The sequence below is a fragment of the Protopterus annectens genome, chromosome 3.part1, assembly GCF_019279795.1.
Source record: "Protopterus annectens isolate FY-2018-M chromosome 3.part1, PAN1.0, whole genome shotgun sequence".
In the NCBI taxonomy this organism is placed as follows: Eukaryota; Metazoa; Chordata; order Ceratodontiformes; family Protopteridae; genus Protopterus; species Protopterus annectens.
In genome coordinates, this window is record NC_056732.1 from 1,317,907,466 (window position 1) to 1,317,924,930 (window position 17,465).

General features: G+C 39.7%; 1 protein-coding gene across 1 annotated transcript in view; it reads right to left on the reverse strand.

The window, feature by feature from the left end:
• Positions 1-17,465, reverse strand: part of PIEZO2 (piezo type mechanosensitive ion channel component 2) — a gene marked incomplete in the record, with an annotated part of 2,710,318 nt that overhangs the window by 303,293 nt on the left and 2,389,560 nt on the right. The window contains 1 exon segment of the mRNA XM_044067359.1: positions 13,579-13,825. Coding sequence (XP_043923294.1) covers positions 13,579-13,825 — 247 coding nt within the window.

The window sequence follows — 17,465 nt, forward strand, 5'->3', positions numbered from 1 at the left end:
ATGCAGCTTACGTGGCCATTCACGAAGAGCAAACAGTAAATAGTTCATGGTAAATAGTTGTAGACTGGGCTATTTAGTAGAACTCAATTGCTCAATCACCAAACTATTTCAGAAAACATCGTTCGAGTTAAAAATTATTTAGTGGCCCTGGCTTTGTCCCAGTCTGTACTTTATTAATATTTTTATATTTATTATTATTACATTATTTAAATTATATTTATTAATTATTGCAATCTTTCAATGCTACAGATTGTCACTAAAATGGCCTTGAAGAAATGTAAAAAGCCTGGTAAATGTTAACCTTATTATATCGGGTAAATTTGTTTCATTATTTAGTGTTATGAGTTAGTTTAATCTTATTTAGTGTAGCTATTTAGATTATGGCACTGTTGTCCAGTTAATGCCATTTCCAATTGTCCTCATATATCGCTATCACCTAGTGCATTATGGGGCATGTACTTTTAATCATTTTAAGGCTGTGGTGGTGCAGCAGTTAGCGTTGTTGCCTTACAGCAAGAGGCTCTCCGGTTCGATTCTTGGCTGGAGCGCCTTCTGTGCGGAGTCTGCATGTCCTCCCTGCGGTCGAATGTGTGGGTGCGCCTTCCTTCAAGGTTGGGTGCTGGGCTGGCAACTCAGCACTGTGAAAACTCGCTGCCAATCATTAGTGGACTGGAGTTCTGCTGTGGCGAACCCTAACCGGGAAAACTGAATGACAGTTTAATAAAAGTTAACGTTTACTCAGACAAGTTGTGTTTCTTGAGTCAAGATATTTATATAAAGGTCATGCTGTGATAAAACCTGAATTTTATGTCAGAAAAGTTAAAATGCGCATCTTGGGAGAAACATGTTCTAGAAGCTGTCAGTTGTGATAGAAGGAACTCCAAACCCCAAGCCATAATGAACAGAAAATCTTACAAAATTATCTGCACTAACATCAACAGTAAGGACAGAACCTTCTTTCATGCCATAAATATGTTTTCTTCTGTCTTCTAGAAATGCTCTGGTTATCTTTCAATTTTCTTCAAAAAAGTATGAGAGGAAAGGGAAATACATATTGGGAACATGAACAGATAATTGAGATATTGCTCACAGAAAATTAAATTCATAACTGTTTATCTTATTTGTGAAAGGGAGGTATGGACTGGATTGGAGTAAATGCACCACTTAAAAATAATGGACATGCTCCACTTAAAGGAAATCCCAATCTCCCCGAGCTATATGCTCTAGGGACCTAAACCTCACCACAACAATAAATAGGACATGCCGGAGGGATCGATTCTTATCCCAGAGACTTTCCATGCTCTGGAACAAAATTCCCATCTACATCAAGCAGAGCTCATCATTAGCACTCTTCATGAAAAACCTTGATAAGTGGATGGGTGATAGGAAATTCACCCCTGGGATTATGTCTGGGGCTCTGCTTGATAAAGGGGCAGGAATTTAACACTATATGGGTGGTGAAAGCCAATACACTGTTGGCTAGGCTTGCTTTGGCCCTCGGGCCGATAGCCTAGTACCTACCTATGAAACTATGACCCTAATAATTTCTATAGAGTTATTATTTTTATTTTGTTTTTATGCTATGTATATCAGACTGTAGGGCCTACAACAACCTGTTATTGTGCACTCTGAAATAACCGCTGTTATGTCTGCTGTTTACTTCATATTCCTACCCACAGTAGGCACAGCAAATTGGACTAATTTATGTGCTTCTGAGAATCACTGTGAGTTGCATACTTAATCCAGACTCGGTGTGAGGATTAGCAGTTATTCTGCATGGTATACTGTACCTGCTTCCTAGTCCAGATTGACTGGGAACTGCTTGGGAATCTGACACAGATCATTCAAAGATTACTCCCTAACATATTTATTCCTCAGGTCTACTGTTATGGGTATTACCTCATCCAAATGTACTTTATGGATCTTTAAAGTCTACTACTGCAGCTGCACAATCTTAAGCTTTGCAAAATTAAAAGAAGCAAACATTATTTAAATTATATTTATTAATTATTGCAATCTTTCAAGGCTAAATCTAGCACAATTACAAACAACACAGCCCGCATTTTTAAAGGTTACCACATGGTGTACATGGTGTGTTCACCTCACAGAAACCTTTTCAAATTCAAAGACAGCTCTAAGGTTGTGCAGTGTTATGTCTTCAAGGCAGTGCTACATGCTAAAGAGGAAGTTCAGGTGAGAGGCATATACCAGTTAGCCATGTGCTGCCTCCCCCAAAACTGTCTCAGAGAAGCATCTACATGCCAAGCGAGTCACAGAATCAGTTAGCCATGTAGATTAGGACGGGTGCTTCTTGCATGTTGCAGTAGTTGTCTGTCTTCATCCTCTGCAGTAGAGGTAAGTGCTGGGGAGAATACTTGTAAGGTAGGGGTAGAAGGTGTGTGCTTGAGTGTATGTGAGGGGTTGCAAGTGTGAGTCTGTGTGTGTGTGTGTGTGTGTGTGTGTGTGTGTGTGTGTGTGTGTGTGTGGCAGGATGGGTTAGAGTGGCTATCATATCTCCAAACACCTTTGGATTAACAAGCAGAGTATACAGCACTGGGTGGGTGGGAAGCACTAGCCACCAGGAATTACTCGTAATTCTCTTGGCCCAATGGTACTTCAATTGTATGGGGATCTGGAGGTGGGTAAACACTAGACACCAAGTAGTATTCTAAATGTCTTATGCCCTAAAGGTGCTTTAATTTTACAGGGATCTTAGGGGTGGAGGGAACAAAAGACACTATGAAGATGTTTTACAAAATATATAAAATATAAAAAAAGAAGAAGAAATATATGCATGGGGGAGGAGTTTGAACCCTGCACTCTTGATTTTAGGAACTCTGCATAAGCCAACTACTATAACTGTTACATTAATGAAGTAGGTGTTTTTACACATATTTATTTTGGAGCACGGGCATTATGCAGTGTCTTCAACACATTCTCACATACAAGGAGATGGGCAGGGATTTGAAATGCTAGGCATTCTTCCCAACCTTGCAAGGTTTTGTCCTAGCATGAATCTACTGAAAGAAATGAAACATCAACTTGAATATTTGGCATAATGGACTGAGTGTGATTATCCTTGAATTATGGAGGCAGGGCAAAAGAAGACATTGTAGATGATCTAACAGCAGGACATGTGTGGGGTCAGTGGTTTGCTTACTGTGTATGTGAGTGTGTTGTGCTTTCCTGTGTGCTTGTATGTATAAGAGTGACTGACAGGGATGCCTCAGCTTCCATGATGCTGTCGCCAATGCTATTACTTACTGCAGGAAATGCTGATCTGCAATTTATAGCAAGTACCACAATTCAGAGTCATGCGAATTAGCTCATAATGAAATCTTCCTCACTGAGGTTTATTTGTCTCTGAATTGCAAAGTACCACATTGTGGTAACAGCTGGGGATCTTAATGAATCCCTGGAATAATTTAGTACTAGCTAACAGCAACATGCATTATAAACAACTATTGAACAAATATTAGTAAAAGAAACTCTACCCTTCTAAATAGATGATATTTGAGCAACTTCTTAAATGATACTGCTGCTTGACTCACCTATATCACTGAAGGTAGCTGATTCAACAGAAATAAGGCAACATAAGCAAGAGATCATCTGCTACAGGTTTCCAGACTTCTAGGAATATGTAACAACCACTTATCTCATTATCTGAGGAAATGTAACAACCCCTTTTCTCATTATTATGGTGACGTAACAACACATAAAGTGAACTGGCACCACATCTGTGTGTTCTGTTCATTCACAGCCTCACCCAAGGCTTTGTCCCTACTGAATGGTGCACTGCTACAGTCATCCCTCTCCATAAAGAAGGCACGATTACAGACCCAGGAAATTATTGCCCCATTAGCATGACAAGTCTGATTTGTAAGGCTATGGAGCGCATCATCATGGACCTAATTAACAAGGATATATGGAATCTCCAAACCCTAGATCCCATGCAATTTGGTTTTGTGAAAGGTAGAGAATGTCTGCTCAACCTGGTTGACTTCTTTGAGTCAGTCACTAGAGCTGTGGATGAAGGTAAGGCAGTTCATACAGCCTACCTCAATCTGGCCAAGGCCTTTGATACCATTCCTCACTCAGGAATTATTGACTAACTCACCAAACTAGGCATCAACCCATATATCATTAGGTGGGTTGCAAATTGGCTCACAGAACCCACAGTGTGAAAGTAGCGGACTCCAAGTCAGACTGTCGACCAGTCACGAGTGGAGTCTCACATGGATCAGTCCTGGGTCATCTCCTGTTTGGCATCTACTTCTCAGAAGTCCAGGCCAACATGGAGGGACTCTGGCTGACCAAGTTCACAGATGACTGTAAGCTGGAAGCCATTACTAACTCCTCAAGTGATGCAGACATCCTACAGAAAGGCCTCACTGAGACTAATGACTGGTGTCGAAACCATGGCCTTAAGCTTAATACCAAAAAATGTGTCGTCTTCCCCTTTGTGAAAAACCTGAGTTCCCACTAATTACCACATCGATGGGTACCCACTGAACACTGAAGGAGTTATAAGAGATCTGGGGACACAGGTTGACAGCAACTTATCCTTCGACCACTACATTGCCACTATGGTCAGAATGTCCTTCTATGTGGTACATCTCATTACTGAGGGTTTTGCATCCAGGAAGAAAGAGGTTATCATCTCTCTCTACTCTTCCCTCATTAAACCAATCACAGAGTATAATGCCCCATTTGGCATGTACCTCACTAGACACCTGCAACAGCTGGGGAGGCCACAAAAGTACCTCACAAAGAGGATCATAAGTCTTAAACACATGCCCTACATGGACAGACTCAAAAAACTGCAGCTATTCTGTCTCATATCGTCTACTAAGAGGCGTTCTCTGCTTGACCTACAAAGCCATGTCTGACCCAGCTCTGTTAGAAATGCTACATCTAAAGAAATCCCAATCCCTCCACACCACATGCTCCGGAGACCTCAACCTCATTATCATAATCAACAGAACATGCTGGAGGGACAGGTTCATAACCCAGAAACCGCCTATGCTATGGAATAGACTTCCCATACATGTTAAGTAGAGCATCACACTGGCCATCTTCAAGAGAAATCTTGATGAGTGGATGGAAAATAGAAAGTTCACCCCAGGGATCACTCCAATGGTTCTACTTGATAGAGGCACTGGGAACTAACATCGGGCGGCACAATGCCAGGGCACTTCTATGGGCTAGGCTTGTAAAGACTCCAGGCCCATTAGCCTAGTACACACCTATGAACCTATGAACACCTTATCTCATTATCTGAGGTGATATGTCAACTCATTTCATTATTTGAGGTGATGTAACAGCCCCTTATCTCATTATTTAGATGACGTAACAACCCCTTATCTCCTTATTTGAGGTGATGCACCAATATATAGGACAGCAGCAGCACTCTGTTGTCTTGACATGTAATAAGAAGGATCTAAAAATTATACAGAGCAGCCATTGGCAGCCAATTTACATCTTATTCCACTGTGGTAACATGGCAGAAACAAGATGAACCCATGAAAACTCTTGCTGCAAGGAGCAAGGCCTGTATCCAACAGCCTGTGATGTGCAGCCCTGCTGCAGTTCAGACATGATAACACCAGTGCATGGATAACTGTTGACAAGTTAAAGCTGGAATAAGGTATTTGATCTAACAGACTGAAGAAAGATGATCTGAAAACTACTGACATTTAGTCCTTAAGTGACAGTGCCTTGGTAGCCACTATACCCACATCTTTCTCCTTCACTTCCATCTCTAATCCCCATAAAAATAAAGGGGAAAGATCATCAGTCTGATGTGAGCCGAAGGTGGCATGCATCAACAATGGTTTTGTTTTCTCCAGACTGTGGGGAACTCATCCAAGAAAGGATGGAGTCCATGCAATCCTCCAGGATAGTAAGCCTGGATGTTGGGTCCTGTGAAAAGGACAGGCACAACAAGATATCGTCTGCACAGCACTGGTACTAAATGCCACTATATGGCATGACCTGAAAAATGTTGCAGCATAGATACTCCAAATAGTAAATGGACCAAGATAAATACCTGTGACACCACACATTTCATGGAATTCAAGGAATTAATACCAGGGACAGCCTGCTTTGAATGACTCGAGAGGTAAGAAAAAAATACTTAAAAAAGGCAGTTAAAAGACCACAGCGGGTATAAAAGTGCTCTATCAAGACTCCATAATCTATAGTATCAACTGCTATATTAAGTAGGAGCAGCAGTGAATGTAGTCTTTGATCCTGCACCAGAAGGAGGCCACTTAGTACCCTAAATATGGCAGCCTCATTATTCTGTTCTATTTGAAACACAGGCTGGCATGGATAAAGAAACTCATGTAAAGTGAGCTAGGAATACCACTAGTCATAAGCTAGTTTTTCAACAACCTTTCCAAAAATGGAAGGTTAAACCCAGGACAGAATGTGCTTAGTAAATGTGGTTACAGAAGAGGCCTGCTTTAACACACAAAGTTATTAATGACTGTTTTTCATTGGCAAGAAAGACTACTGCAGCCATAGAAAGGTCCACAGAATTTTGAAAACAAATTAGCACAGAAACTGTAAACAAGAGTCCTCCAGCTTAGCAGTGCCTGGATCCAATGAGCAGTAGGGGTGATGTACAGTAGAAACCACACCCACTACTCCTGCAAATACCTCTCAACTGTACAGATTTTCGCAGAATGTCCAGATTTTGGTCTCATATTTTTGGTCTATTTTTTCATAAAATTGCGGTTTTCTGGCAAATCAGTGGTAAATTACCAAAAACTGAAGTTAGAAAAAAATGACAGACATTTGAGTTTCAGACTTTATATCCTTCAGAAAATTCATACTAATGCAAAACCTGTTATTCCAACAACTTTCTAATTTAGCAAGAGCAATATTTAAAAATTTCCTTATTTTTGGGCCTTTGTCCCACTTTTATTTATGGCTTTGTCCAGAGTACTTGCTCTGTGGTTGAGAGGTATGCTCCTGCACAGCTGAAATATACAAACTTGGTCCAGAACAAAATGGTCTATTTGCTCAAATCCATGGAACTATTGACCAGTAATACCTATGGTGACACTGGGGAAGAAGCTCCTAGTTGATAACACCTTACTTTCCAAAGCTGGGTGAGGATGGGGCTGGCTGCCACTGCAGGCAACATATACTCTTGTTGTTGGCTCATCCTGTTTACATAGAAACAATCTGCATTTATAAAAATATGTCAGCATATTTTTTCCTCTGGTTATGGTTTTGTGTATACTGAAGTTGAAACTATCTATGACTGCACAGAATATCCCTGTCTTTGTTTGAAATAATGTTCTTGGGATTGCAAGCAATTGTGGATTGCAGTCAATAAATGTGTGTGTGTGGTGTCTGTAGCTGAAGCTGCTTTTCAGGCTTGTTATTTGCTCAATTTCATGTCTTGCTTTATACGAATCAACTGCATTTGTATGAAATAAGTCTGAATATTTTGTGGTTACTGTTTTGTAAAAACTGTCCATGATTTCACCAAATGCTCCTGCCTATGCCTTACATTTTTGGTCTGGGAGGTAAATGAGGACTGCAGTCAAGAAATGGGGTGGGGTGGGGGCTGGCTGTGGCTGCAGGCAACTTTTGTATTTCAGAAACAGGCTGCATTTATTAAAATAAGATGGAATTTTTTTCCCTTCTGACTATGATTTTGTGTGTACTAAAGTTGAAACTATCTTCAATTGCACAGCAAGGCAGGCAATATTCCCAGACAGGATGTTTTTGTCTTCTCAGTTTATTGGGAAACTACTGTTTTGTTAGCTTTGAACATTAAGCTTGAGACACAACTTATTTTTTTCCTGAAAGAGAATTATATGAGTGAAATTCTTTCCTTACTCATCATTTTTTTGTTCAGGTGATCATTAAGATAAAAACTTGTAAACAAAAGCCCTAAGATCCATCTCAGAAAATCTAAAACTCTATGACTTCTGGGTGTCTATCAGTCCCTAGAATCTCAGTTTAATTCATTTGCATCTTCCAGGCATATTGCAGTAGAATCTTGGCTAGTTCAGGTGTGTTAAAAGCAATGGAAGAAGCTAAAAAGTAAGAGAATATTGAAAAAATCAAGAAAGAAGTAATCTGTCTGAATGATGTGAGGCCAGAATGGGGGGAGGAGGTGGAGGGGCACAAGGGAAGTGCAGGGGGACTAATGTGCAACAAGGGGGTCCATGGAGTCCTTTATCTAGGGCCCCATTTAACCTAAGGGTGGCTTTATTGATTGCAGTCAGACATGGGATCTATACTGTCCTTAGAGTGGCTATAATGAATGAGTACATATTGTGGCAATCTGTGGATGAAAATGAATGATTACATCTGTTGTTTGTTCACAGGTAATGGTCATTGGCATGCTGTAATACAGCGCCACCCTATTTCAGTTATCCTCACCATTCAACTGCTTCCTGCAGCCCCACCCTTATTTTAAGGTCACCAATCACCGCTGTTTGCATTTGTATGAAATAACTTAGAATATTTATTTTCCCACTGTACAGGTGAAGGGGTCATTCAGCAGCTCTGTCACCATAGACTCCGCTACTTTTCTGCCATGCTGTGAGGACATGGTGAGCAGGCAATTAACAAGTTGTTAGTTTCAATGTTGGAATGATACTGCTATTCAGTTACTACTTTAATTGGGGAGGGGTTGTGTTTGGGGAATCATTGTCTTTATAGAATGAGGGTCAGCCTTAGATGGAACTTATGATGTTGAACTTATAGTCTAGTTATGTTGTGCTATTGGAGGATGGAATCATACTGTGCTACTGCTGGAGGACTGAAGTCGTAGAGTTTCGTGCTGCTGGAGGATGGAAGCAGAACTGTTGCTGTTGTCCCACTATTGGACTGGAGTTGTACTGAGCTTCAGGTGTCATAACAGAAGATAGGAATTGCACTTGGCTACTGTTGCTGATGCATACTTTTCCTTGCACTTACCAGTACAATCGCATGGATGAACTATGGCAGCCATACTGTGCTACTACTGCAGTTGTGGAATTGACGTCACATGATCCAGTGCTATAATGGCTTCTGTTTGTAATCAGAATCTATGCAGGTCTTAAAAAAACGAAGAGGCAAATACGTTCTCATTACAACGCTTTTGTATTTGTGAAGGTCAGCATCGATTATGACAAGTTATTTCTGTGCTACGACAGTCTTTGTATATGATACGTTTTTAATCAGAATATTGTACTGGATAGAGAAGTTCATCTTCTGTGGAAAAACAAAGATGCTGTATCCACACAAACTATGGGCAAAGTGTGGATAGAATGCGTCACTTTTAAATGACACAGTTGACCAAACAAGCAATCAGAATGTCTCCTGATACTGCAGTTAACAATTTGTTTTCTTTTTCATGTTTCAGTAGTTTACCATCTGGAAATCCTTCAGTCAGTAAAGCAATCTATCATGCTTTCTACACCTAGCAAGAAAGCAAAGATTTGCCACAAGACTGCTGCACATCATATTCGACAATTCAGTTCTGATGTCGTCTATCAAGACGGAGGGAAACTGTTCTATTGAAACTGCTGCCTATATCACTCAATGAAGGAGACCATCGTGGATAATCTTGCAAGTCAGAAACTATCAAAATAAGAAGAAGGCAGGAAAACATAAATCACCATGACAGACAGCATTGCTTACAAGCTTTAAAGTTGGCACAGAAGCAGCAGTGGTCAGAAGAGAGAGTCTCATGGATACTCTACCAGCATGGTATTCTGCAAGTACACAGGATGAAAAAGTGGACAGTCCTCAGCTTCGGCAGTGCAAGGAAAAGTATGTGAAGTAGTTTGGTGCACTGCCACAATCAGATACTTTGTGTTAGCTTATCTTCCAAAGTTGCAGGAGAAAATGGAAGTAGACATTCATATTGCTATACAAATAAGACCACTGGCAGTTGTGTGAAATGAAAGGATGGGTAGCAATGCACATTGCATTCTAAATGTATTTGTACTCCAGGGAGGGAAGTTGCACATATTCAACTGCACAGAGCTCTCAGCTGTGAAACACTCAACAGTAACTCAAGCTGTGCTGAAATCACTGTAAAACTAGTGTTATCCCACAAAATGTGACTGCTTTTGTGAGTGACAGCATGCTACACGATTAAAAGTTTTAAGGAAACATTTCATAGAGTGCTAGAAGACCATGCTATACATGTTCCTTGCTGGGCTCATGTGCTGTCCCATGTAGGTGACACATAGGCTCACCATTTTGACACTGTTAATGAATTCATGGCACTTGTGAAATATGTTTTCCAGCAGTCTGCAAAAGCAAAACGAAAAGTGGGAATATGGAGTTTTTGTTGAAGACCTTAGGCTTGATAGACACCTCAATGCATTGCATTGCCACCTGTGTCAGTGCTGATAAGACAGCATACATGGTTTACAGCTGTGCATGACATGCACAACATCTCCAATATCTGTAGGACTTCTTTGCTGTAGATGACAGTGAAGCAACATCCATGAACCAGCTACGGACTCTTCTGCATGATTGGTAGTTGGAGCCTGAAATTCAGTTTAGCTTCATCTAGGAAAATTTATCAGACTTGATAATGGCCATTGAAACCATGCAGTTTAAGGACAGACCTCTTGCAGTCTTGACCTACAACATGTTGATATCACTTCAGAGTTGTTATCAAGCTGGGGAAGATAAAAACTGCAGGCTTTGGGTAGAAAACGGATGAATTTCTTCATCTGCCTAGGCCCAAGGTCTAGGAAGATAATATCTAACTGCTCAGGTCTGCCTTTAAGGTCAGACTAGACAAATTGGACAATCATCTGAACAGCAACCTCTTTGTTTCTGTCTTAAAGGTCTGCATAATCTTGAAACCCATATAACTTACTACAACTTATCAATGACTTTCATTTGTATGCAACCAGCTTGCCTATTTTAAAAATGGGTAATCCAGGTCAACTTTAGAAGGGCTGGTAAGTGCTTGTTCTCAAGATGTGCAGGAACTATCATTGTCCTCATCTGACTTGCAAAAGTACTGGCTTTCAGTGGCTGTGCAGATTTCAGTACTGTCTGAAAATGCATTTGGAGCTGTATTGATTCCAGTTTCCATTGCTGAAGCCAAATGCTTGTTTTCTGTACATGGACAGGTGTTAAGTCACCAATGTCAGAATCGTATTGTCAGCTGCATGAAACTGCTAGCCATGCTGCTGTTCAACAACAGCAGTAACAAACAGCAGGGCAGTGTAGGCATAAGGTTGCTTTAGGAGGCTGGATATAAAATACTACACTGATTGTGTTTGCCTGAATTATGAAAGCTTGTTTTAAATGTGAATTTACACTGTGTGCATGCACCTTAACAAATAATTATGTCTGCTTGTTGGTATACAGTTTCTGAAATTGGTTTTGGTGTTAAACTTCTGCTTTGTAAATATTTTGATTTAATTAAATGTTATTTTTTCCTTGTTCAGCCACTGTGCAATTGTGAATTGTTTTGCTTTGCTAACATATTTTCTGTTTTATGATGAGTTATTTTTAAGACCATCTTGCCTCAACACCTTGCATATCGATTGTTAGCTGTCATGATGACAAACGTCTAGGAATGATTTACATGTGGTTGCTGTCCTTAGAATGGATTATCATTCATAGATGAAAGGTCTGAGATTCGTTCACTCCAGGTGGGGGAGATGAGCCATCTAATCCCACATATGGTCCAGGGTGTAGTCTGAAGCACCAAGTCCTTGGTCAAGTTGGTTCTTAAGTCCCAGTTTGATTATCAACTCAACTCCTCTTACAGGGCACATGGGAGCCTCTTGGAATTCCTAGTATTACTACTGCTATCTTGTCATAAAAGGCCTAAGGCACAGATATATTCTGATGCAGCCATAATATAACAGCTTGATTAAAAGCTCCAGTCTGTCAAAACTATACCGCTCACGCAAGTATCTGCTCCAGCAGGGGTATGAAATCATCACTTACAGCATTTCTTAAATCCCTATATCAGACCTGCTCAATATAAGACTGTGATCTCAAACTGAGTTGCAGAAAGAAATGGACCAGAAAGTGGTCTGTAATGCTTTATCACAAAGGTTTACCCTTGGCATGATTCTTACCTTTAGGTCCTTTGATTTCCTACATTCTAATTAAAGCTACCTCACCCTCCGTCTAGCCTCTGCTGATGGTTCTGGTGTTAATGTGCTTCATGCTAACCTTCAGTTGCTGTTTTAGATTACTGAGTTCATCTAATCTGACCCACTTGCTTCTACTTTTAAATACCTGCCCACAAGTCGATGTTGTCTTTAAACAGAGTCACTCTTTTCAGCCCCTTTTTTCAACCTTTTGTTGATATATTCCATTCATATGAATTTATTTTCATGAACAGTGCTGGCCCAAGCATCAAGTCTTGAAGCACTGGCGTCTGTCCTGATGGCAAGGCCACTGATACCCTCTCTGTTTTCCCTAGTAACCAGCCCTCTAACCATCTTACAAGCTTCAGACAACACCATAACTCTTTAGTTTCCCACCTAATTTAATGCTGACATTCAACTACTTTGATGCCCTACAAATTTATACCTATTTTATTCTGCCTCAGAACTAGTTATAATACTGGATCACTCTGGACTAAGCAGGCTCTTTCTCCATGAGTCAGTTCTGGATAAGCTGCATCACCTCATGTGCCCTTCAGTATCTTTGAGGCTTCTCTCCATCAGTTCCCTGAGCACTTGTATCAGATTTAAGAGTCTGTAGTTCTCTTGATTTATCACCAAGTTCTAGAATGTCGCCACCTATTGGCTGACTGTAGAAACTTCATTCGTACAAAGAAATGGCTGAGCTTCCTGAAAAATGCCCTCATTATCCCTACACATACTCTCTCTGTCTCACTTCGAGCCAGTGATGATAACTGAATTTGTATCTGGACTTTATGCTTCCTCAGTTTCCTCATTCTTGCATTTCCTTTCCTCCCTCTATACAATTATGGGCAAAATACTATTTCCTTGCTTTTACCTACAAATGCAACTTCATGTGAAGTTTGTCTGTAAAGACTCAAATTTGTTCATTATATAATCTGCAATGCCTGAAATTCCAAAGCGAAACAGGATGCTGTGTGAACTATAGCAGTGACATATTTATCTGTCTAGAGAAGGATTGTTTCTTTAGGATTCTGGTCCATGTTGAGAATTATATAAAACAATTAAAAAGTAGGACTGATATAGGTGGAGAGGCACTTCCTTACCTGTTCCTGAGTACTGCTTGGTTTGTGTATCTTACAGGGGAAGAGAAATGTGTAGTATTTCACTTAACCATTATGATGTCATTTATTTGTGTTGTATACTTGTAACTAAAATGAAATCCTGCCCACTGAAGCTATACTAGCTATCATCAGATTTACAACTTGCTGTCATATCTATATCTATAGCTACTATCTATATCTATCTATCTATCTATATATATATATATATATATATATATATATATATATATATATATATATATATATAAAATCATGTGTTTGTGTATGCATGTATATATATATATATACCTATTTAAGGAATGTAAACACAAAAACAGTTTATTTTACATTACAAAAATTATATTTACATTGCAAAACCATCACCATACCTCTCTTTGACCTGTGTGAAGAATGACTTGATCTGTGTGAAATCTGTGACCCACCACTGGAACTTTTCCTTCTCACCGAAGTCTGTTGTTCAGGAAAATGAACATGGATGGATTCAACAGATGCTGCTAGATTAATTGACTTTAAAGAACCTGCTGAGTCCCTTCTTCCTGTTGTTATAGACAGTTCATCATCTGTTTCCTCTTTACTTGTGCCTTTTTCACACGCATCATCTTCATCCCATAAGCCATGGCACTAGAATGCAAACAAATTAAAAGCAATTTAGCTAAATACAATTTCCATTTTTTTCCGACTACACTCCCTAAGTTAAATAGTAGTAGGTTTATATAAAAGAAATAGCAGGAACTGTACATGGCAAGTACGGAACTTAAGCTGTAAAGTGCTTGTGCACATGATCTATACAATTATTGAAACATCTGTAACAGAAGAAAAATTGGACAATTGAGCTTAAAATGAATTCCATGTCAAGGACAAATGATAAACACAGCACATTATCTTTAGGTTGACAGCACATTAATGTTCTGTTTGTTCAATAAGCACACAGTGAAAATGCTGCTAAACATGTCAGTGAATACTGTAGCCATGCATGGAGTCCTATAATGATGAGCAGTCTTATTTATGATATACAACAGAATGGGCTTATTAACTATATCCCCCTTCTACACAATAAAAAAACAATCTTGCCTTGCAAATAGTCTTTGCTGTGATCCTGCAAGTTTCAATAATGTGAAATCTAAGCAGTATCAGACTAAAACAAATCACACAAAAGATAATGCCCAAAGCACATTTGAAGTTTATATTCATGTAACTATGACAATTTTTTTTTTTCAAAAGTGTATAGGGCCAAGTATTCACCTTTAAAATCTATAAGATGCAAATGAAAGTGTCAGCATGTGTATCATCTTCTGTATCTAAAAGTGTCTCTATTTAGGAGAAAATGGACTAAGTTTTATTTTATATACTGCATGACAGGGATTGTGGTGAAATAGTGAGCCATGAATAAGAATTCAGTCTAATCAAACAAATCCAACATTTACTAACTGAAACAGGTTGTGATGTTATGAGGTTGTACCGTCTGTGCCAGGGAGAGTAGGGTAGTGCATCTGTATATATGCCAGCATAGCTAGTGGAGTTTTGTAAAGAATTTTATGTTATTTGACTATCACACTGATTTATATGTATGTTTGAATAAAATATGTATTTGTAATGTTACTTATGTTAAAAATGCATCAACAGTAGGTCCTGCTGGACAGAAAGAATGTATGCATGTATATTAGGTTGCATTGCTGTAACTGCTGAAATGTGTATGATTATCAGAGAAGCCCTGGAAGGGTGGACAGTTTGAAATTGTGTTATAGTATTCAAATGCTACAACAGATCTTAGCAAAGCTCTATGTGTGTATTGTACCAGATTCAGGTGATCAGGGGTGATGTCATCCTCTAGCCAGCATCTGGTTTCTTTGTAACCCTTGCAGCAGCACTTTAGAGTCTGACAGGAAAGACTTCTGACATGAAATATATATCTCATACAGCCACACAGACAGAGAGAGACATCATCTGTCTTTTGTTGTGGTAAGGCACTCAGCACACATCAGTGTGACTTACTTTAGTAAGTAGTCAGGGAACAGTAATTCTTTAGTCAGGGACATTTAGTGAGAATACTTTAGTATTGCTTTCTGCATCTGTGAGAAACTATCCAACTGTACTAATTTTTATATCTCTATGATTGAAACTCTGTTGTTTATTGTATTCAGTATTCTTTTTTTCTGTTTTACTATCACTAAAGATTTTAATACCTTTCATTGTGGCTGGTACTTTACAGAATACTTTGAACATATTGAGAGTACTTATGCTTGTTTTAGTGACACTGTGACTACTCCTGAAAGCCTTGCTGTTTTGGTCACACCCTAACATTTCTATCAGTATTAATTTTACACAGTATAAGTGGGTACTCTTTGTAAGAGCCTTAGGGTAGCTGACTGGCAGCAGTGTGAATACCTCAGAGTCTGGGCAGAAAGAGGCACTGCTAGTAAATCTTCATGTACTTTTCCCAGGTTGTGTGTGCGCGCGCGCGCGCATGTGTGTGTGTGTGTGTGTGTGTGTGTGTGTGTGCGCATGTGAAACTCAAATAGCCAAGTGTGTGTGTCAGCTACTGAGAACAGGGACACAGAACTCCAAAGTGGTCAGTGTGGAGATTTGTGTGGGTCTGGAGGGAAAGAAAGACAGTCCAGCCCCAGATCTGGAGCATTCTGCCTGTGTGCTCTTAAGGTAAATGATGCTTGGTGTAGGGAGCTGCATATGAAAATACTGTGTGAATCCATATTTGCTCTTAGTGACTGTCCCTCACCAGAGTCAGTGATGAGGATTGAGTCTCCTTGATTGCTGGCCTGGAGTAGGGACCTGTCACACAGGTAATAACAGATAAAGACATAAAGGGAATGCTTGGATTTTGAAGGTCACCAAAACCTTATACGACAAATTATTACTTGAGTTCATGTAATTCACACCACTGAACAGTAAGAATCCTTACTCAAGGACTATTGATATAATTGTTTCTTTAGTGTTGTACTGATAAATCTAGAATTATGTACCCTGAATCAGACTGATCAGCATAGCATTATAGTGTCATTGTTTTCTTCTTTATGATACCCATGATCTGATTTACTCAGACAGAATAGTCATTCAGGCTGTGTTCAGTATCAGAGCTAAAATGTTACAAATTCAAAATGCACACACACACACACACACACACACACACACACACACACACACACACACACACACACATGTACACACACACACACACACACACACACACACACACACACACACACATACACACACGCACTCAAACACGCACACACACACACACGCACACACACACACACACACACACACACACACACACACACACACACACACACACACACACACACACACACACACACACACACACACACACACACACACACTCACACACAGTGTCTAAGTGCAGTCATTGAATGGAACTTACATTGAATGGCTGGCCATCAAATCCTGTCTATCAAGAGTTCATTTAGCAAACATTCATTTAATTGATGGGGAAAGTAACTAGTAGACCACCACTTCCCTGTCTGCCCTTTTCCCCACTGTATTGTGGTCTCACAGTTGGTATATAGAGTTGGGGGGTGTGGTGGGCAAAGCCTCCCATGTTGGAGGGCTATTGGGGATGAAGCCCCCCACCCTGTTGGGTTTGAAATACTGCAGTGGGGCACACGGGGAAGTGGTAGCCAATTAGTTACTTTCCCTATAGATGAAATGAACGTTCGCTGAATGAACATTTCATGAATAGTGTCTGATGTTTAGCTGTTTGATGGAATTTCCATTTGATGTCTTACATAGACCCTAAATATGTACATACAGGGAGAAAATGAGAGAGACAGAGAGACAGAGAGAGAGAGAGAGAGAGAGAGAGAGAGAGAGAGATAGGGAGAGCTTTTAAATGTTACCACAAACTACAAAACAAAACTGCAGTCTTTACCCATTACCATTTTACAGGCTTGATAACTCCAGGCTTATATTAAGCACTGATAATGTAGTTGCATAAAATGTAGACGTGAATTAAATTGTATTTATTTATTTATTTATATTAATTTATATAGTTATGTAGTTATGCAATTATGTACATATTTGTTTTTATTTTTTACATTTAACTGGGAATCCCCCTCTTGGAGGACTCATTTTTAGTGGTACCCCAGGGAGAAATACTGTATTCATAGGATCATAGGAGATTACTAGGCTAATGGCCCTGTGGCCCTTACAAGCCTAACCAAGAGTTTATTCCCAAAAAAGAAACCTCAATCAGCACCTGTCATCCCTGTCAGTGAGG